The following is a 22,627-nucleotide window of genomic DNA, read 5'->3' as shown; positions in this document are numbered from 1 at the left end:
CAAAGACAAGCGTTATTTCTGTCTTCTTCCTTCAGGGTTATTGCCAACAACACCACAGCCTCATTAAACAGGGCTGATGGCAGCCCTGCCAGCATTTTCCAAAGTTGGCTAGGCCTTTTGGATCCACTCCTGTCAGCGACGATTTTGCTTCATTTCCTGGGATGAGGACAGGCTGTGACCTCAAATAAGACAGCACAAGAGAAGAGCATGAGGTGGGGGGAAATCTCAATACCTCAAGCATCTGGTGGAAAGAGGCTTGCTTGGCGTTTTCTGCTACTTGCTTGCTGTGGGACCTCAGCCAAGTTACTGCAGCTCTCTGAGCCTCAGTTCATCCATCTGGCCAGGCTCTGTGTGGTTTTAATAAGATAACATGTAAAGCATGGGGCCTGGCACAAAGTGAGCCTTCAATAAATATGAGTCCTGTTCCGCTTTCCTTCCTTTGCCCAACACAAGTAGAGAACCTGCAGAAAGGGCGCCCTTCACAGGCCAAGGGAGAATTCTTCCATCTAGAAACAGCTGTGAAGATGGGGCTTCCCAGGTGGCGCTAGTGGTAAAGAACCTGCCTGCTAATGCAGGAGATGTAAGAGATGTGGGTTCCATCCCTGGGCTAGGAAGATCCCCTGAGGGAGGACATGGCAACCCACTCCAGTATTCTTGCCTGGAGAATCCCATGGACAGAGGAGCCTGGCCGGCTATGGTCCACAGGGTTGCAAAGAGTTGGACATGACTGAAGTGACTTAGCATGCCTGCACACATTGTGAAGATGGTGAGCTTCTCCGAATGCAGCACAAACTTGGCTTGACTTGCTGTATCCAGATCTTTTTCTGTCACCCTTGTCCAGGGTGAGAGGGCCTACCAGGCAGCTCAGCACACACTGGTTACTTCTGTCTACCTCAGGAGCATGAAGGCCACCACCGCCTTCCACCTAAGTAACAGCATGCTGCTTGGGTGTGACAGTGACAGGCCAGTGGCCCTCGCTGGACAAGCTCTGGGTTTGGGGGCAATGGCAGCAGACAGGCCAAGGGCTCCATGCTTGGGCGTGCAGACATCTACACACCACACACACTCACATGGCATTCACTGACCTATTTTCATGCAGCTCTCCACTGCCTGGGGAGATAAGGCCTTGTGATTATTTTTTTTAAGTTTTTATTTGGAAACAATTTCAAACTTACCAAAGCTTGCACAAATAAAAACAATACAAAGAACGGCTGTGTATCCTTTAACCAGATCATTAACATTGTACTCCATTGGTTATATCGGTACACATGTCCACACACATACACACACCCAAGCAAAAAATTTTCTGAACCATTTGAGGAAAAGTTACATCTATTATGACCCTTTACCACTAAGATTTCATTATGTATTTCCTAGGAATAGGGATTTTTCTCATGTATAATGCAGTACAAATACAAACCTCATACATTTTCACTGGTACAATAATTTTATTTATTATTGTTCGTGTTTCAGTTTTTTCAGTTGACCTAATGATGTTCTTTTTGACATATTCCTCTAGTACAGGATCCAGGCTAGGGTCAGGGGTTGAACTTGTCGTGTCTCTTTAGCCTCCTTAAATCTGGAACATGTCCACAATTTTCTTTGTCTTTTATGACACTGACATTTTTTAAGAATATAGTCCTCCATCTTTTTATTAAATAACTGTTTTCTAGAGACATTAATCATATACCATACACTGTACAACTTAAAGTGTATGATTCAATGATTTTTAATATATTCACAGAACTGGGCAACCATCGTTACATTCAATTTTAGAATATATTCATCATCCCAAAGGAACTGTGTGCCTATTAGCAGTCATTCCTCATTTCCTCCCAACCTCTCCAGCCCTAGGCATCCTGTCATCTACAGGTTCTGTCTCTATGGATTTACTTATTCTGGACACTTCATATAACTACAACACAATATATGACCCTTTGTGACTGACTGCTTTCACTTAGCCAGTTTCAAGGTTCATCTATGCTGTAGCACGCATCAGTAGTTCATTTATTTTTATGGCAAATACTACTCCATTGTAAGGATAGTGTCACAGTTTGTTTATCCATTCATCAAATAATGAACATTTGAGTTGTTTCCTCATTTGGCTATCGTGACTAATGCTGCTGTGAACTTTTGTGTGCAAGTTTTTATATGGACACACGTTTTCATTTCTTGGAGAGGAACTGCTGGGTCATATGGTAATTCTGGGCTTTTCTGGTAGCTCAGTTGGTAAAGAATCTGCCTGCAATGCAGGAGATCCTGGTTTGATTCCTGGGTCAGGAAGATCCCCTGGAGAAGGGATAGGCTACCCACTCCAGTATTTTTCGGCTTCCCTGGTGGCTCAGACAGTAAAGAATCTGCCTGCAATGTGGGAGACCTTGGTTCGATCCCTGGTTTGGGAAGATCCCCTGGAGAAGGGCATGGCAACCCATTCCAGTATTCTTGCCTGGAGAATCCCCATGGACAGAGAAGCCTGGCGGGCTACAGTCCATGGGGTAGCAAACAGTTGGACACAACTGAGGGACTAAGCACAGCACAAGGTAATTCTATGTTTAATCAGTCCAGAAGCTAACAGACTGTTTTCCAGAATGGCTATACCGTTTTACATCCTTACCATCAGTGTATGAGCATTCCAGTGTCTCCACACCCTCACCAACACTTGTCTGTCTCTGATTATAGCCAACCTGCTGCTGCTGCTGCTGCTAAGTCACTTCAGTCGTGTCCGACTCTGTGTGACCCCATAGACGGAAGCCCACCAGGCTCCCCCATCCCTGGGATTCTCCAGGCAAGAACACTGGAGCGGGTTGCCATTTCCTTCTCCAACGTGTGAAAGTGAAAAGTCAAAGTGAGTCGCTCAGTCGTGTCCGACCCATAGTGACCCCACAGACTGCAGCCTACCGGGCTCCTCCATCCTAGTGGGTATTAAAAAAATGGTGTTTCGTTGTGGCTTTGATTTACATTTCCCTAATGGCTAATGATATTGAACATCTTTTTCATGTGCTTATTGGCCATTTATCTTCTTTAGAAAAATATTTCTTCAGATACTTTTGTCTTTTAATTATTGAATTATAAGAGCTTTTATATATTCTAGCTACAAATCCTTCGTCAAGTAAATGATTTGCAAAATTTTCCCCACGCTATGTGTTGCCTTTTTACTTTTTTGATTATGTCCTTTGAAACACGAAAGTTTTAAATTTCCTTGATGTGCAAGTTATTTGTGTCTCAACTCCCCTCTCTTTTAAACAATAGAGTATGTCTCATTTTGTGTTTGCCCAGTTAGGGTTGTATTCCTGGCCTGAGTATTGTGTAGGTGATGTCATGCTCCTCCAAAGCCACACGTTGTCCATCTGCCTTTTAATGAAGATGCTAATTTTGATCACCTCTTCAAGTAATTGCTTGATTTCTGCACTGTATAATGACTGCCTTTTCCCCTCTCCCATTTATGCTTTTTTGAAAGGTGAAATTCTCTTTTCAGGCTTTCTACACTCCATTAGCACACCTCACTTTGAGTTCTGTGCCCTCCAAGACACATGCTTCATGATAGCTCAGACCACCTTGGCCAGGCCTATGTCCTCCAGTCTCAGGGACTTTGTCCCTCTGACCACAAGGGCTCATGCAAATTACTCAGTTTGGGTGGAATTCACACCTTGCCAAAGTAGGTGTCTTCATTGGTCTTATTTCCCAACAGCCCTGAGCACACCCTCTTGGGAGTAAAGAAAGGCTGGACCTCTTCTCACTGGAAACATTAAACGTGAAAGGAGCAGTTCTGGAGAATGTATGATTCTGATGTATTGCCATCCCCACACATCACAGGGTGAGGGCTGGAGATAAGAAAAGATGAAGGACTGACAGGTCTCTGTGTATGGGTGCTGTTTCTGACCTGAGAGAGATAGTCTTGGGAGATTGGAAGAGCACATTTCTCCTTTCCAGTTCAGGAGTCTAGGGTTTTCAGGTCATGTGGGAGAGAACCCAAGTCTGACATTATGGCCTTTCATTCCTACTTCAAGCTCTAATTCTTTTGTTCCTAGAACACATCCCAGCAGAAAGCTTGTAACCGAAGGATTTTCTGTTTCAGTGTAATGGGAGAAACTAGCAGATTATGAACCCATTTTCAAAATGTATCTTGGATTTAACTTCTCTAGTCTCAAGTAGTGGAAGATAATGATGATAGCCAAAATTTATTGAGTCCATACTACCTTCTAGGCAATTTTCCAAGAGTTTTCCATGTTTGAACTCATTTAATTCTCTCACAAAACTCTATCCAGTAAGGTCTATCTTTATCTTTTTTTCTTTTGTTTTTAGATTTAGTGATATAGAATTCTATTATTTTCTGTTGACCAATCATGATACAATGGTATTAAAACAAATAACAGTTATATAATCAAAATAGTAAAAGATGTTTAACAGTTTTCACAATCAATAGCCAGACCAAAAATAAAGATACTATATAAGGAAACTGAGGCACAGAGAGGACAAGTAATTTGTGCAAGGTCACACAGCTATGAAGTGGCAGATGTAGAGGACAAATCCAGGTACTGCAGAGGACATAATGGGAGTCTTGGAGAAAATGAACATTGTGAAATATAGATTTTAGACAACTCTTTCATTTAAATAAAGAAAATGAATGTATTCTCAGAAAAGTACATTAGGAATACTGAGAGGGGGACAATCAGGTGACTCATGCTGCTTGAGTTCCCTCAGTTCCTCGTTGGAAACCCTGAGTGATGATTTACCAAGCCTCTTCTAGTTGTACTCACATCACTCAAAACTTCAGCTTTGGTGCCTGATGTGGCTGCTAAAAACTGCCTTCCTCAAACCAAGTCACCTGGATCTAACATTGAGGTTCTGGTCACGTATTCTTGCTTTGCCACCATTACCATCCTGCTATGTTGTCCACAGCTTCATTCGATGGACAGGCACCATTTACTGCAGCCGCACTGGCACTGTGTAACGATGACCAGTTTGTGGTCACGCACAGTGAGTTACACACAAGGCTGCAGAGGACTGAGCCCAGCAAGCCTGCCCAGGGTTCACCACTACCTCACACTCTTTCCCGCCACACTCTTCTGCTGGCTGTGGCTGTGTCAGTCACACATTGCTGGGTCTGTCCTCTCTGGGATATTGGTTCCATTTCTTGCTCAGAAACTATTAAATTTCTTCAGCCACAAAGTGTGTATAACAAGGCAAAGCAAGCAACAAAGCTCAGATTTGAGATAGGTTTGTATTTCTGCTTTTTGCACTGCACAAGGGAAAGATGGAAAACTCCAAACTGCCTCCAAGTTATCCTTCAGCCCTAGGATAGAATAAAGGATCAGGGGATTCCCTGAACTGAACCGTGGTTCATGGTTAAGACTCAGGCTTTCACTGCCATGGACCTGGTTTCCATCCCTGGATGGGAAACTAAGAAGCCAAAGTCATGTGGTGTGGCAAAAAATATATATAAACATATATATTAACAAAAGCAAAAAAGCAAACAAAACTTTAAAAAAATAATATAGGATCAGAAGACAGTCCAAGTCAGTGGAGAATGGTAGCTCTTGAAACGACATGCAGTGAAAATTACACACAACTACAATTTGTGAATAAGTGTTCCCCCTCATTCTTTCAAGTCCTTCTTCCTCCTGTCTCAGGAATATGTATCCAACCATAACAATGAAAGAATGAATGCAGTGTGTGTGTGTCTTCGGACATGGACATGATTCAGAGCACTGTTGACAGTTTGAAAGGATCTGAAGATCAATGTGGGCTTTCCAGGTGGCTCAGCAGTAAAGAATCCACTTGCCAATGCAAGAGATGCAGGAGATGCGGGTTTGATCCCTGGATTGGGAAGTTCCCCTGGAGGAGGAGATGGCAACCCACTCCAGTATTCTTGCCTAGAACATCCCATGGACAGAGGAGCCTGGTGAGCTGCTGTCCATAGGATCGCAGAGAGTCGGACACGACTAGGCGGCTGAGCACACACGCACACACGCCAAGATCAATAACTTCTTACCTGGTCATTAGTCATTGGGACAGGCAGAGAGAAGGAAACGATCTAAACAGATACATTCAACATGCCCCCAGCATCCCATTGGTAACATTTTGTCTTGAATTTTGAGCATTTAAGCCCCCATGTCATTTAAGCTTCAAGGCAGTGGGATGACTGAAATGCAGGTGGATCCCATTTATAATCACTAGGTGGCGCCTGTTCTAGAAATTGCAAAACGCCTCGTTCACTACTTGGAGCTGTGGTCAGCCTGGCCTGAGACCAGCTGTCAAGCTCCTGCTGGGCAGGTAGAGGAACTTGCCAGGGCCAGTGCTGCCAGGCTTGGTTTAAGGAGCCAGCGCCCTGGGAGGGAACTGGATTCACAATTCCAATGATGAGCTCATCCTATCTAAAGTAGCAACTCCCTCCCACCACCTCCTCATTCTCTGTATGTTCACTCTTTTAAATTTTCTCTACAACAGTTATCACCCTTGACTTTACTATATGCATATTTTCTGTCTCCCCCAACTATAATCTAAACTTCACAAGAGCATCTTGCCCACTACAGTATCACCAGCTTCTCAATACCTAATATTTTCTAAGCTCTCAGTAAACATATATAAACAAATGAATGAGCAAACACATAACAAAGAATTATTAGAAACTAAGGTCTGTAGGCACATTCCCCTAATGAGATACTCTGAAAATCAAGTGATGCTGAGTTATAATCATTGTTTATGGCAGATGGGTTTTATTCCACTAGAGCATCCTGCCTGTGAATTAGAGTGGTTTCACTTTTTAAATCTATTTCAATCCTACTGTGTTCTCTGGAAAGTGATCCCTGCTAGGTGGTTATGTCTTTGTAGCTGTCAGTCATAGAGGCAGCTTTGTTGGGCTATCAGGGCCCTGAGGTTGGTCTCCTGTAGGCCAATCAGGACTGCCTGAAGGGAGAAGGAAGCAGGGTACCACAAATACCCAGGACACCCCTGAGCTGCGTTCACAAGCCCCTGGAGTAGAAGATGGCACAGAGAGAAAGCCATACCATGGCGTCAAATTTCCTCTGGATGGGCCCCTACTGGCCATGCCCAGGACCTGGGTTCAGAGTCAGCTGATGCCTTGCCTACAAGAAGGCCCCAGGTGACCAGGTTCTCTTGACTTGGTAAGGAACTGCTTTACTCGAGCCTCACCCAATCCACATGCCTCCCAAACACTGACCAAGAGTGATGCAGACGGGTAAGGCTCCCAGCATCCATCCTGCTGTGTGAAAGGAAGCAGAGATACTGACAGCCCCAGTCAGAGGCTTGTCTCCTGAGCTGAGGAGGAGATGGAGGCTGGGCTGGGTGTGGGAGCCCTCTGCTTCCCAGCAGGCTGCAGGAGTCTGCAGTGGAGGGCAACAGGCAGCAGCCCTGGCTCATCTTTCTGCAAAGATCCACAAATCTTCGTGCTGTACAGCTGCTGCCTTTCCCAAGTTTCCACATGACAACTATAAAATCACCTGCAAACCTAAATCCAGTGAGTGCCTACAGACAACACACTTAACAGCTCCAAGGGTGACTCAGAGGAAGCAATTTTCCAAAGTGAAGATAATCATCTGTTTGTGTGAAGCGGCAAGCACTCTTTTATTAGCACTGGAAACTCAAGGGGAACGTGGCTACAGCCACAAAAGCAACACTTCAATAAATGGCTTGAGAACAATATCCACAGCTGGAGGGAAGGACGTGTTCAGACTCTTCTCCCACTCAGTTCTGAGAAGGCAAAGCTCAGCTCTGACCTCTTCCTGTTGACTTAATCAATGGCTCCTGTAAGTTCTGTCCACACAGGGACCCCCAGAATTCAGAGTTGCCTGGTCTTATCTACTTACTTTTCCCAGGTGACCTCAATCTGTCTTATCCTTTATCCTGTGACATTAAAATTCATATTTCAGCCCCGAGCTCTCCTGGGACTTTGTAGAACCAGGTGCTTATTTGAACTCTTTATTTGGTTACCTGATAGACATCTCATACTAGAATGGTCAAAATTGAATTCTTAACCTTATCTTCTTTTCCAGCATCGTATTGCATAATAAATCACTATGACTTAATAATAATCATTGATTTTGCCCACAAGTCTGTCATTTGGGTTCAGTGGGAACTGCTCAGCAAAGCATCAGCTGGAGAATTCATTTCTAAGGTGGCTCATTCCCCTAGCTGGCAAGTTTTGCTAGCTGTCACCTGAGAGTCAGCTAGGCTATGGATGGGGGGGGGCTCTCTTCACCAGCTGCTATGGCTTCCTCAAGGCAAATGACTGAGGGCCCAGTGAGTTTCCCAAGGAGAGGAAGTGGAGATCGCCAGTATCTTACGTCCTGGATCCAGGAACTGTTAAAATGTTACTTCTGCCATAGAGTATCCCAGATTCAAGGGGAGGGGTAAAAGACCCCAAACTTTCCATGGAAGAAGCATCAGAGAATTTGTAGGCAGGTTTTTGAATTGTTACATGTCCCAAACCTGCTCCTTCTGCAGTCTTCATCTACCAGTGATCTGGGCAACTAGAAGTCACCTTCAGTTGCTATCTTTCCCTTTCCCTTCCATCCAATCATCAGGAAGTTCTGGGGACTCTCTCCCAAAATGTGTCCACAATCCTTCTGTCCTCTCTACTACGACTGCCTGAGCCCAGACAGCCTCGCCTCTCGCTGGATGGCTGCTTGGTTGGTGGCAATAATTTGCTAACTGCTCTCTGCCTCCGTGCCTGCTTTCTAAAACCTATTCTTCATATAGTAACCAGAGCTCTCTTTTGAAAACATAAATCAGATCACCCCGCTTCTCTGTTTAAACCCTTTCCAAAAGTTTCACAACATGTTTAGAATTAAGCCCACACCCCTCATTCTGGATTCCAAAGCCCAGTGTGCTCTGGCCCTGTCTGGTTTCCGGGCCTCATCTCATACCACTTGACTTCTCACGAGTCTATGATCCACACACACGCGTTTTCCTGCCTGGATAGCCTTTGCACCTGACTTTCCTCTCTCTGGAATGTTCCTCCCCCGATTGGCCCAAGGCTGATTCCTTCTTGCCATTTTTTTTTTTTTCAGTTGAAAAATCATTTCCCCAGAAGGACCCTCACGATTCCCAAACCTAAAACAGCCACACTATCATCCGTTATATTAACCTATTTGAATTTTCAACATAGCACTTACTACTAGCTGATACTGTTCATGTTGATTTATTGTCTGTCTCCTCCCTCTAAATGGTAAGCTCTAAAATGACAAGACCTTGTCTGACTTGTCACTGTGAAACCCTAAGGCAAAGAGGTGATATTAGTTAACGATTGATTGATTTAGCAGATAGTATCAGTAGCCCCTGCCCACCAGCCTTCCAATGGGACCACAGAGTCTCTAAGAGTGGTTGATGGGTATAGACAGGAAATTTCATACGGGCCTCAGTGGCTTGTGCATGGCCCGGCTCCTGGAGGATGTTTCACAGAGATCAGGTTTATGCAGCCTCCTTCCAACACCTAGGCACTGCCATAAGCTGCCTTTTTATGAAATCAGCAGTACAGAACCAGACAGTCCTGAGCATATAGTTACTAACATGCTTGGACAGAATGGTGCAGTTCAGCTCACCCCATCGGTCAGGTCACTAACTCATGTTATGTTACATCTGAATTTTCATCTTATAGTCAGACTCAGAAATGTAGGCCAAGTTCAGTTTTATAAATTCCAAGGACTTGTATTAATGGTACCTTTAAAAATGAAGATGTTCAAGCTTTTCATGAGAGACTTAGAAAAGGGTATTTAGGACCAGTCAAACAAATTAAAAAAAACTTTGATTAAGGGCTTTAAAAAATCAATATTGCTTGTAGGTTAAAAAATCACTGAGGTAAAAAGTGAATTCAACAATGAAATAATCTTCATTTTCTTCAGAAATATTTGTTGATCATTTTTTTGGTACTTTGATGTAGAGAATTGATTGTGTGTGGAGTTAGTTTGTTACTGAAATAAAACACTATGGTTGCCTGTAGGCAAACCGTTCATTAGGGAAATGGCACCTTGTTTGATAGAATTTTTTTACTTACTGTAATAAGATTTTTGGCTGTGGATTTAGGTTTTAAAAAATTCAATAGTATTGAAAAATCAGATTCCTGTGGGAGAAAATGATTGTGAGCACTGCGTTGACTGAAAGTGAGATGATTCTGCGGTACTCAGAGGCTGGGATTAGTGTAGCTGCTTCTGGCGGTGGTGTGACCATTAAGGGAGCGAGGCCACCCTGAGCCGGGCAGCTCATGCCCTCAGTCGGTCTCTGAGCTTGGAGCGGGGGAAGGAAGGCAAATGTGACAGGTTGGGCCATACCACCTCCCACCTGGACCTTCACCGCCCTGTGGTGGGAAGCCCAGGCAGGAGGAGGACCCTTGGTGGTACTGACTCAGGGTGTGTGAATCTCCTTTTCATGATGGATGGAGTCACATCCATCAGGAGATCACATCGCATCTGAACTGTCCAGGCCCTACCTCGGTGTCCAGAAGAGCAGTGCCCTGAAGGCACAGCTGCAGGCGCAGACAAGCATAGTGCATTTGCTACGAGATGGAAACTGGCCACATGGAAGGTCATCGGCAGGTCCACATTATGATGTCTGTGAAAGTGCCGAGTTTCTACCTTTTTATTTCTAATTCTTTCTGCTTTAAGTATTTTTTGGTGATCACTGCTTGGAATCCAAGCTTGTGGGGTCAAATTTAAGTCACACAGACCAGAGAAGGCCGTGGAGAAAACCGGGTCCTTCCAGGTCTCGGGTCAGGGGGAGGTGGACAGTGTCTAGAGGGCTCCCTTTCCCTTCCTCCCTGCTTTCCTGCTCTGCCAGGTCAGAGCCAATACCTGAGTACAAAGGGCTCCCTTAGGGAGGGCTATGATGGAAGAAGCTGAAGTTTCAGGCAAGGCAGCCCCCTAGAGGAGTGAGGACCGAGGACAGGTGAGTCTCACGTTAGCTGACTGAAATCCAGCTCAGCCAGCCCTTGATGTATCCAAGACGGCTGCCCACACCAATGAGAAGTGGGTAAGACTCACACCCATTCTCTGTCCACATCTATAATGCTGGGAAAGAAAAACCAAGTTCAATTTACCAAAATATCTGTATTATCTATAAAAATTTAACTCTAACCAGTCACTGCTACTAGAAGCAGCGTTATCCATCTATGCTGGCTGCAGAAGCAGATGGCTGTGTCCTGCCGGCCCACAGGCCGAACACTGTGTCAAGTGGCATGTGGGCAGACTTATTTGTAAGGCCTCAAAAACCTGGACACTTTGGAACGGAGTAATCGGATGAAGGATCGTGGAAACATTTCCCGGGACTCCTGGGCTGTGTACTTGAAATAGTTCTGGGGGTGGGCCAGGACATCAAACAGAGCCTTGATCAGTTTCTTATCCTAAAAAGAACAGAATTTTTGTTACTGGGCCAAAATATTTAAACATGATGACATTTTGCCAATGGAACTATAATTTCCCACTGTGAGACAGTAAGCTGATCGGCTGAAAAACACTTTGTGAAAATTGTTTCCTCTGATTTTTGTCCTTCTTTCCAGTTTTTTTTTTCCCCAAGGATCTTTAAAAAGCACATATTAGTTTTATAACAGAAAACTTAATATGTAAAAAATTGTTTTTCTAAACCACATGATAACTTTGGAATTTGGGGAATATTTATAGGGTTAGTGATGTGGCAAGTGTTTATTTATAAGTATCTGAAAGTTGGTGAACTTCAGGCTTGAAGGATGAACAAGGAGCCAAGACTCTTCAACTATTTGGAGAATAGATATGAAAACATGATTTGCTGCTGGCTTGGATTTATGATAAACAGGTTTCCCACTGCTCTTCCTCACATTTCTAGATTAAAAAATACAACTTTACTTGACAACACTAAAAACAGCTTCCCTGGTGGCTCAGTGGTAAAGAATCCACCTGCCAATGCAAGCGACGTGGGTTCCATCCCTGGGTTGGCAAGCTCCCCTGGAAAAAGTGGCAACCCACTCCAGTATTCTTGCCTGGAAAATGCCATGGACAGAGGAGACTGGTGGGGCTACAGCCCATGGGGTCGCAAAAGATTCAGACAGAACTTAGCGACTAAACAACACAACAAACACTTGACAACACTAAAAACAACTCCCTGTTGTTGTTGCTGTTGTTGTTTTTTAAAGAAACTAAGTGTGGTAAAGATGTAAAACTGCCCTCAGCCGAGAGCAGGCTCAGTGTCTGAAAGGCAGCAACGTGGTAGGAGAGGAAACTTTCCTCTGTGGTGCATGGCATGGGTAACTGCCATGTCCACCTAGGTACATACTCACCTTAAGTATTTCCTGATGGTTCTCAGATGCATAGAGCCTGCCGTCTCGAACTATGTCTTCAATGAGCTCCTGGTAGTCCTCTGTTTGAAAAAAGGACATATTTTTCATTGCTATGGTTTAGCTATTTCCAAGCTCGCTCTTTAATTGTTCAAATAATGCTCTGAGAAATGCCCCTCCTGCAGCTGAGACAGGCTGGGGCCTGGGACCCTGGGCAGCAGTATGCAATGCTTGCACCTAGACACACCACTCCTGGAGCAAAATACAAAGAAACTGCATGGGACTAAAAATAACGGCATGCATGTTCAGCTGGGGCAAACTCTGGACCCCAACGACACAAGGAGACCAAAAACCCAACTGCCACTTTTGAAGAGCCTGGAGCAAAAGCAGGGTACTGCCCATGCCCCCTGCATACACCACTAAAGGGGTGGGCAAAACACCTAAGCCACCCCTCCAGCCCGGCCCCTGGACACACCCCGACCCTCAACCCATATAAGGAACAAGCAACTGTTTGTTCTCCCTCCCCTGGCCACTGCAGCAGGGCCCCAGTAAAGCCTTGCCTGCATTTTTATCTGGCCTCTAGGAATGATTGGGGAAGGCCAAGAACCCTGGTGGGTAACACAGCTGCCACGAGAACAATGACCCCTCTGATACTAAGAAGCCAATCAGAGACTCCCACAGACTTTCCCCCGCCTCCTGCCACCCACCAGCACCTGTACACCCTCTCCTGTTCCTTTTCCCTCGGATGAACCCTCAGAGCATCCAGCCAAGGCTCCTCCCTCCACTTTGCTCACCAGCTCCCTCTTCTCTCACCAAATCACGGGTGTTATTCCCATCATTCTGCCCTTCCTTTCCTACATTATGACTTTTCCCTCTCTGCTAGTCTTTCGCATCAGCGTAACAAACGTGCTGTTGTGTCTCTAGTTTTTGTTTTTTTTAAAACCTTCTCTTGACCTTATTTTCTCCCTCCAGCTTCCATCCCACGTCTTTGCTCCCCTTCATAGCAAAACTCCTTGAAAGAATTGTCAGCACTCACTGTCTCCAATTCTACTCTTTTCTTTCTCTCTCAAACCCATTCCAGCCAACAGTGGCCCCCACAACTCCCCCAAAACTGCTTGTCGGGGTCCCCAGTGACCTTCACGTCGCTAAATCCCAAAGCTCAATTCTCAGTCATCATCCTCCTTGATGCAGTAGCGTTTCGAAGTCTAGCCTATTTCCTACAGTCATAATTCAAATCAAGCATATGCAAGACACAATCTCTTTAAAATTCCAGGCAGAAAAAAAGTGCCTCTTTGTATGCATATCATGTGCAACAAAACCAAACAAATCATAAGCACATCACTGGAACTGTGTGGGAGGAGTTCTCAAAAAAATTTCCCCTAGTCAAGTGATAGGAAATGGAAATTCATAGGATAATACTCATAATTACTAATTGAACACATGTTTGTACAATGTCTCTGGTCCTCTGTTCATTTCGTCTCTTTCTTCTTATCCTTTAACTTTAGTGAATACAAAATCTATAAAATATGAGGAAGGGTACACTTTTTTTTTAAATCTTGAATTCCTCTGCTGCAGAGTTTCTACCTCAGAGAATGAGCCCCTTCTGATGAGGAGTTTACCATTAGGAATGCCTGTCACTCTGCTGGAGAGCTGTCTGCCACCACAAATGCTTCTAGATCACCATCTTTTTTTAAACTCTTATTTATTTATTTGGCTCCACTGGGTCTGAGCTGCAGCATGTGGGATCCAGTTCTCTGATCTGGGATTGAACCTGGAAGCCCTGGGTTGGGAGCATGGAGCCTTAACCACTGGACCATTAGGGATGTCCTCAAAAGCACCATCTTTTTTTTTTCTTTTTAAATCTCTCCTCTGCTTTTAAGAATGGCTGTTTCCTCACTTGCTCCAGTTGTCATGGGAAAAGCACTCCAGTGTTGTAGGTAAGAATTCAGGAGCCGCAAAGGCCCTGCAACTTTGTCCTCCTGTGTCCTTGGGTGCTTACTTAAATCTCTAAGCCAGAGTGGCCTCATCTATAAATCAGGAAAGAGTTGCAGTCGCATCTACTGCCTGGGCGCTGGGAGGAATGTGCCAGGTCAAGGGCACTTGGCACTGGTCCTCCTAAGTTTGGCACACGATAGCCCAGCTGTGGCCCTCCTGCTTCTCCGGGCTGGTGGGCTAGTCTGTAGCAGCCCCGGCTGCCCCTTCTCAATGCAATTGCTGTTCTTCTGGGTTTAGAACCAGATATCAGATTTGTCTGAAATATATGTTGAGAAAAAATACTAAATAGGCTCTGGTGAGAACCTAAGAGGCTTCGACAAGGACAAAGCAGCATTTTTCAACTATTTTCTGCTGTGACGTGCCAGATCCATTCTCAAGAGCCTAACTAGGGTTATATGTAATTTTCTCTGGTTCAAGTGACAACTCTTTATTTGAATTTTTTTAATTAAAAAAGCAAGATGTTTTCATGTGTCCCAGAGTTGAGAACAGCCTGAACTAAAGTGTGTGAACACTGGTGACATTCGTTTTGGCTTCTCCGTGGTTTTTGGGTGCCTTCCTCATCCCAGATGGGGGAGGTTGTGGGCTGGCTGCCAGTGGGGAGAGGAAGTATTCTGTCTCCCAGCAGAGCCACATGGGAGGAGTCTGATGCTGAGCTCCCTTGTCTTGGCGTCTGACATGTTTCAGGCACCAAGATGATGATTCTAGATCTTATCACACGTTAGAAATAAACTATGTGAGGTGTTCTTAGGAACTCCATAGAATACTCTTTCCAAAACACCAACTTTTCATACTTGTCTGCCTGAAAACCTTCAATGGCTCCCTGTAAGATTAGGTCTACCCTTCTGAGCTTGGCACCTGAGTCTCGTCACAGCCTGAGTCTCACTGCTGAGCCCCATGCACCCTACCAATTGGCCAAATCATCAGTCCCCAACATGCCAAGTACTCCATTATTTCACCTATGTCATTTCCTTTTCCCGAATGTCCTTCCTGCCACTTATAAGAAAACTTATAAATTCTTTTGACTCAAACCTCTTGGGACTTTGTTTTACTCTCTCCAAAAACTCATGCAAAGGGAACTGCAGCCCCTTCTCTGTCCTCACCCAGAGCCTTGTACATGCCCTGTTGTAGCATCTATGATACCATATACATTTTATGACTGTCACTAACCACACTGTCTCCAGCTCTTCACTCAATACCTGGCATAGTTGCTACTGCTGCTAAGTCACTTCAGTCGTGTCCGACTCTGTGTGACCCCATAGATGGAAGCCCACTAGGCTCCCCCATCCCTGGGATTCTCCAGGCAAGGACACTGGAGTGGGTTGCCATTTCCTTCTCCCATGTGTGAAAGTGAAAAGTGAAAGTGAAGTCGCTCAGTCATGTCCGACCCTTAGCGACCTCATGGACTGCAGCCTACCAGGCTCCTCCATCCATGGGATTTTCTAGGCAATAATACTGGAGTGGCTTGCCATTGCCTTCTCCAACCTGGCATAGTAGATGCTGTTAAATATTTGCTGCATGGATGAATGAACAAGTTCGTGAAGAATAGATGATCTTCCCCCACTAGGCTATGAGTCCCTCCAGGGCACGATCTAGTTCATTTTGTGTTCCTAGTAAGTGTTTGTCATCCAAGTCTCAGAACTAGATAGGGCCCCAGGGCTCACATCGGCCACCCCTTTATTCAACGAGAAGAAAGTAAAACCAGAGGTCATCTAACCTGCCCAAAGTTAAACAGCTAGTTAGTGGCAGAGACAAGACCAGAACTCAGATCTTTTTCCCCATCCTTAGGATTCCATATAAGAAAAGCCACAATCATAATAAGTTAATATTTGCTGAGCATTTACTATGTGCCAGGCACCAAACCAAGTTCTTTATGGATTATCCCACTGAACACTCACATTAAGTCTAATGATTATCTATCTTCATTTACATATTAAGAAAATGAAGCCTAGAATTGGTAACATCACAAAGTCACAAAAGAGACGATACCCAATCTGCCTAACTCCAACGCCCACATTCCACCCCATCAAGCTATGTTCACTTTTATTTACTTTCTCAAACATCTTTTCATGCCTGTGATTAGTGTCCCCAAGTGCCTGCTTAGAAACTGGCACTTGTGAGTCAGCGATGTCCTTTCTCCATAACCTGCCTGCCTTTCTGGGCATGTGTGCTTGTCAGCACTCCACCAGCTGGCCCAGAGTGGGTTCTGTTCAAACGAGAGCTGCTCCTTACACATGTTGCAGCCTGAGCTTCCCAGTGCTCACCATCGTATGTCACGTATGGGACCTGGAACCCTTTGGCGCTGTTCCCCTCATTGGACTTAAACTGAATCCACAGCCTCTTGGATCTGGAGGTGAAGGCGATGGGGCGTTCATAGGTCTGGCAGGTTTCATACGTTGTCACAGAATTGGATGAAGCTGCCAAGGGAAGTTGGATGGGGTGCAAGTCACCACTGAGCCTGCAGACAATGGATACTCATCTTTTCAGATACTCACGCCACAGAACAAGTTGTGTGCAAGGGTTCTTCAGGACCAGGGGAGTCCTCAGAAGGAAACCGGAAATCTAGTCCTGGCTACCTAGTAGATGCAGCTGGTGATGGTGGGCCCTAGGGATAGCTCACTGTAAGGTCCCTGGCTGGCAAACAGCAGCAGCTCAGGCTGCAGCAGTCATGCAGGAGCTGAGTTAGGGCCCTCACATTCTAGAGCCAACCTGCTATAAGCTAGTGATAATCACCACCATTGGCTGCATACTTCCTAGGACCAGGCAGTGTGCTCTGCACTTTATGGACGTTATCTCACTTAACCCTGCCCTCCCCCAAACAAGAGGAAGTTGGTGCAGTGGTTTCCTCACTTATAGAGAGATTAAGTATATGGATCATATACCACATCACAGCCAATATGTGGAAAAATCAGGACTCAGACTCACACCTGACTTCAGGCATTGTAACCACTAATAAGAATGGCAAACACTATGTGGTGGCCTGGTGTGCCATTATTATTCTCAGTGCTTTGCAAATATAAACTGATTAATTTCTCATGACAACCTTATGAGGTAGCAACTACTACTATCCTCATTTTAACAGACGAGCACACTGAGGCAGAAAGTTCCAGAATGTATTCCAAGATCATAGAACTAATAAGAAGTGGAGTTGGGATTCTGACCCAGGAAGTCTGGCTGCAGAGCCCCCTCACTATGCTGCCTCTAAGCTGTGTTGATAGCAGTATCCTCTTATGGACACTGGGTCATGTGTCAGGATGGGAGGTGGGTCCTTCCTGGCTGGACCAGGCCCTTGGTCTGGGTCAGTGCCCAAGCCATGAGTTGTTTCCCAGGGTGAAGCCTGTGTCTGGAGTCCTGAAGTCAGTCCTCCCTGAGGTCCACTGACACTGTGTCCTTGCCGAAGAGGCTTCCCAGTGAGCACAAAAGGGAGACGACCTGCTGGACTGCTTCTTCTAGGGTTCAACAGGAGGTCTCAATCTGTGGTTTTGCCTAAATTTTGTTTTCTTGGCAAACTCTATAAACTCATGTCTCATCTCTGTTCTAATACAGGGTGGCATTCTAGGCCTGCATCTCACATTTAAAGTCAGGCATAACCAACAGGAACATATTGTATAGCACAGGGAACTATACTTAATATTATGTAATAACCTATAAGCGAAAAGAATCTGAATTACTGTTTTGTACACCTGAGACTCACATGATCTTGTAAATCAACTCTACATCAATAAAAATTTTTTTAAATAATAAAGCCAGATAGTGTGCCATCAGGTTTCCCTGCTGGCATCAAAAAGTGAGTGGAGCAGAGGGGTGAGACGTACCGGTTTTCCGCATCACCAGGTAGTCTCCACAGTCGTCCTCTATGGGCAGGAAGATCTCAGGGACCACAATCAAGATGCGGCGCTTAGGGGGTGGGTTGATGGTCCAGGTACATTCTGTGTTGGCTGGGTAATTGCCTGGGTAGTTTGGGGATTCAATGTATCCAGTGAAATCACCCAGCTCCCCTCCACATCTTCTGTCTGGAAGAGGAAATGCCATGAATCATGAAAGTACAACAGGGCCATCATCATGTCACGGCCAGCACCCACTTGGCTAGGGAGAACCACTGCATCTCTGTTGAAATGGAGGAACAGAGCCTGGAAGTGACACTGTTGTGGGGATAAGTCTGTACCAGCCCCCACCCACCCAACCCCACACAGCCCACCCCTCTGAGTTCCCAGGGCATCATTTTCTCATCAACTTGTAGGTCAGGGGCAGGTGTTTGTGAAACGAAAGAATAACTTTATTTTTTACTGTTTTGTTTACAAATTTCAAGCACTGGGAGAATGGGTGGTATAGAACTAGCAGGTCGGTCAAAATATGGAGAACAGAGCTGACTGTTCAGCAGAGGGTATTCTACCCTTTCCTAGACATCTCTGATGAAGACTTGACAGCCATACTCTCACTTTTCTCTCTGGTCAAGACCATGTTTTATTTTTCAAGGAGGGAAGAGAATTCCATTCAGCTATCAGTCAGTATGGGGCGTGGTACACATTCGCCTCTGGCACCAAAGACAAGGAGAATACACACTTGTGGGCGCACACACACACACACACACTCCACCTCAGCCACATCTTCACCATCTCTCCACTCATCCAACAAATATTCTTGGCCTTAAGGAGCTTATTGTTTGAAACTATCAGGTGAATGTGTTCAAGAAGATGTTGAAGGGACTACCCTTGGCCTCTCTAGTTGTAACTTGGATTTATTATTCCCAGCAGAAAAAAATAAATAGGCTTCTGTTCCTGGAAGAGAAAGTGGGGAGGGGAGAGCCCTGGATGCCTCTGAGCCTGACTGGCAACCTGAGGAACTAAGAAACAACTGAGGACCAGGGATGGGAGGACAAGGAAACAGTTTGGTAGGGAGAAAAAAATCTTATCTTCTCACACTGTGAACTGACCAAGTCTAATCTACCAACAGACTAGGATATTATGAGCAGCAGTAAGCTTCCTGTTAAGGCCAATGTTCAAAAAAAGGCTAGACAGCTACTTATGAGGACGTTATTAAAAGGACTTCGTTGGGATAGAAAACTAGATACTCTTCCAGTCATAAATTCTAATGATTCATCCCTCCAATCCCCTATTTGGGGAGGCCTTCTGCTCCCCTCCATTGCAGTCTTAATGACATTGAATCAGCTTAGATTGTCTTTTGGCCTTTACTAGAGAATTTCACATTGTGGTTAGAAACAACAATCAAACAAACCACGCAAGTCATTGAATGACTTACCTCTCCATTCCCACAGAATACAAACCAAACTCTCTAGCCTGGCAGTCAAGACTACAGTGAAAAACTGCTGCCTGCCATAGCAGTAAACCAAGGCTGTTGCGGCCATCAAGCCACGAGATACTGTAGGCACCCCAAGGGATGCACCCTGAGGAGACTCAGGGTGAGAAAGCAGAGGGCACTGGCCCAGATAGCTGAGGTGCATAGCAAAGGGATGATATCAGTGAGCCCAGACACTTGCATCTTCCCACACACAGAAAAGAGTTAAATTCCTTAACTTGAGATGTCTGGTTTTCTCTGATTAACAGTAGTCTTTTGATGCACCAACTACCTGGTCTCTCTTTACTGCTGTGTATCCTGGCTCCTCCCTTGCCCTTTTGGAGCAGTTCCTTACAGCTTATCAGAGAGGCTGCATTCCAGGCTCAGTTCTGTGCACCGAATAAAACATAACTCTCAACTTTTATGTTGTGCTTTTTCTTCCTTTTCTGGTCAATAAGACCTCCCTTCCTGGTCTGCTCAGACTCCCTGCAGCACATTCCATGATCAGGTCCAGGGGTTTCCTCCCATAAAGCCTTTTACTCTCCTGAGTCTGTGCTTCCTCCCAGCTGCTCTCCTGGGCCTGAGGCTCCTTCTCCTGCTCTCCACCAACCTTGAAACATCAAAACCTTCTCCTACCCTCCTGAAGCCTTTCCTCATCTCTTCAGACATAGCGGGGCTCCCCTGGTGGCTCAGTCAGAAAAGAATCCGACTGCAATGTGGGAGACCTGAATTCAGCCCCTGGATTGGGAAGATCCCCTGCAGGAGAGTATGGCAATCCACTCCAGTGTTCTTACCTTGAGAATCCCCATGGACAGAGGAGCCTGGTGGGCTACAGTCTATGGGGTTGCAAAGAGTCGGACACGTCTGAGCGACTAAGCACAGCACAGCACCAGACGGGGGAGTGGCTCCTTCCTCCGCAATCCCACAGCTGGTGCTGCTACAGAACCAAGGACTTACTCTGCCTGCAGTGCCTGACACATTGCTGCTGCTGTTGCTGCGTCACTTCAGTCGTGTCCGACTGTGTGTGACCCCATAGACAGAAGCCCACCAGGGTCCCCCGTCCCTGGGATTCTCCAGGCAAGAACACTGGAGTGGGCTGCCATCTCCTTCTCCAATGTGTGAAAGTGAAAAGTGAAAGTGAAGTTGCTCAGTCGTTTCCAACCCTTAGCGACCCCACAGACTGCAGCCTACCAGGCTCCTCCATCCATGGGATTTTCTAGGCAAGAGTACTGGAGTGGCTTGCCATTGCCTTCTCTGGCCTGACACATTACAGATCCTCAAACAGTGCTTGCTGAACAGGGCTGACCTGACATTTTGCTTCTTAGCAGGAAATTACAGCCAGAATAGCTTGGCTGTCTGGAGAAGTAGACTGGAGGGATACAGGTGAGCACCTGAGGGTCCAGCGCTGATTGGCAGAGCCCTGAGCAGAGCTAAGAGCGGCTCCATGGTCCCAAATGAACCGAGGACTCCTGCCATCCCCCACCCCCATGTAGGCCCAGGCACTCGCGTCTTAAGCACCACTGTAAAAAGCCTTAGAGAGAAACCTACTTTTACACTGGGTTATGTTCGTGGAGCCATCAAAGTCAGTCGTGGTATTTCCTGGGCAGGAAACACAGTGATTTTTTCCAAATTCTGGCTGGTATGTTCCGGCTGGGCAACGAACACATCGGTGAGTAGTGGTGTTGTAGAAATGTCCAGGTGAACACTGAACTGCAGGAGTGCGGGAGGGAGGAGAGAACAACAACAACAAAAGGCTATTTTTATCAAATGCAACACAAGAAATTTCACAGTTCATGAAAGAAATGTTCATGCCCAAGTGAAGTACTGCTTTCCTACTAATCTGGGGCTAATCAACACCTAATTCCCTAAATAGCCAGCTTGGGTGGGACCTGTGACTCATGACACTGAGAAAATTACAAAGGGAGTGAGGTATGGGTGTATCTTCTGAGTTTAGGGTCTGTGCCATCAGACATGAATGCTCACGGCTCTGTCTTCACGCACAGCAGCTTGTGAGCACGGAGGGGCACAGAGCTGACCCCAGGCTCCAGGCTGAACTCTGGCAGGAGTGGGGTAAGGCTCAGAGAAGGGGCAGGGTCTGTTCTGGAGAAGGGAGCTCTAAGTAAGGGAGAGGCGCTAGAGGAAGCCTGGAAGGAAGGAGCAGAGGGAGGCTGGGGACTAAACCTGCGTGCTTCTCCCCGGTCTCCCTGCAGTCAGCCCCATTCAAAGGGGCCAAGGTGCGAGGGTGACGAGGCCCTTGTCTGGGCAGTTCCTGTGCTCCCTGCCCATCCTGCAGGAATGAATCGCCCTGGGGACCTAAGCTCCCTGCCACTGAGTTCCACACAGGGCACCTCGGGCTGGGCTTGATCAGAGCTGTACTAGACTCCTTGGTCTTCAAAAGGAAAATTCCACTTGGGGAAAAGGCAAGCTGCCAAATCCTCACCTCTGGTTTCACAGTCCTGAAAGGAAGTGGCTCCAGGGTGTTTGGTGGGGAGGCCCCCTCCACAGGGAAAGCAGGAAGTGCGGCCGGCTTCAGGCTGGAATGTGCCCCAGGCACAGGGCTGGCAGGGTGTGAAGCCATCCACAGAGTGTTCACCAGGTTGGCACAGACCTGGGGGTGGAATGACCCTAGGTGAGCAAGGCCCCGGGGGAGAGCCTGCCCCACCTCTCTGCAAGTGAGATCAGAGAGATGTGGTCAGGCCTGTCTGCCTGTGCTGACCTTGGCTTCCACCTCAGCAAGCAGAAGCCTTGTCCTGCCCTCCGGCTGACCCCGATGAAGTGGCATGTGGGTGCCTGATGTTTACCCACAGGGCAAAGATGGAGACCAGTGTTGACCCTTCTGAAGTACGGAGCAGGCCTGAGTAAGCTGCAGGCTGAGGACTACATGGGCCCAGGCAGCCACTGCAGCGCTGGAGCCCCCAGAGAGAGGGTTCTCTGCCTGCAGTCACCCAGCTGATTACATCCTGGGATAAAAGGACTCTTGGTTATGGAAGGGTCTACCGGTTTTTACCAATTTTATTTACTAAGTCACATCTCCTTACACTGAGGAGTGTCCTGGCCTCCCTCATTTAGTCTACTAAATAC

The 22,627-nt window shown here is 46.2% G+C and overlaps 1 protein-coding gene across 6 annotated transcripts in view; it reads right to left on the bottom strand.

The window, feature by feature from the left end:
• Positions 1-11,040: 11,040 nt before the first annotated feature.
• Positions 11,041-22,627, bottom strand: part of SCUBE2 (signal peptide, CUB domain and EGF like domain containing 2) — a 68,780-nt gene continuing 57,193 nt past the window's right edge. For all 6 annotated transcript variants that reach the window (XM_055423405.2, XM_055423407.2, XM_055423406.2 and 3 more), the window contains 6 exons: positions 21,987-22,154; positions 21,095-21,256; positions 18,067-18,264; positions 16,516-16,668; positions 12,263-12,342; positions 11,041-11,353 (listed from right to left, as the gene is read on the bottom strand). In XM_055423405.2, coding sequence (XP_055279380.1) covers positions 11,201-11,353; positions 12,263-12,342; positions 16,516-16,668; positions 18,067-18,264; positions 21,095-21,256; positions 21,987-22,154 — 914 coding nt within the window. In that variant the 3' untranslated portion in view covers positions 11,041-11,200. The remainder of the gene's footprint in view (positions 11,354-12,262; positions 12,343-16,515; positions 16,669-18,066; positions 18,265-21,094; positions 21,257-21,986; positions 22,155-22,627) is intronic.

Source organism: Moschus berezovskii, chromosome 14 (assembly GCF_049115385.1).
Source record: "Moschus berezovskii isolate FMDL1 chromosome 14, NW_MosBer_1.0, whole genome shotgun sequence".
NCBI lineage: Eukaryota > Metazoa > Chordata > Mammalia > Artiodactyla > Moschidae > Moschus > Moschus berezovskii.
This window is presented reverse-complemented; position numbering and strand designations above follow the sequence as displayed.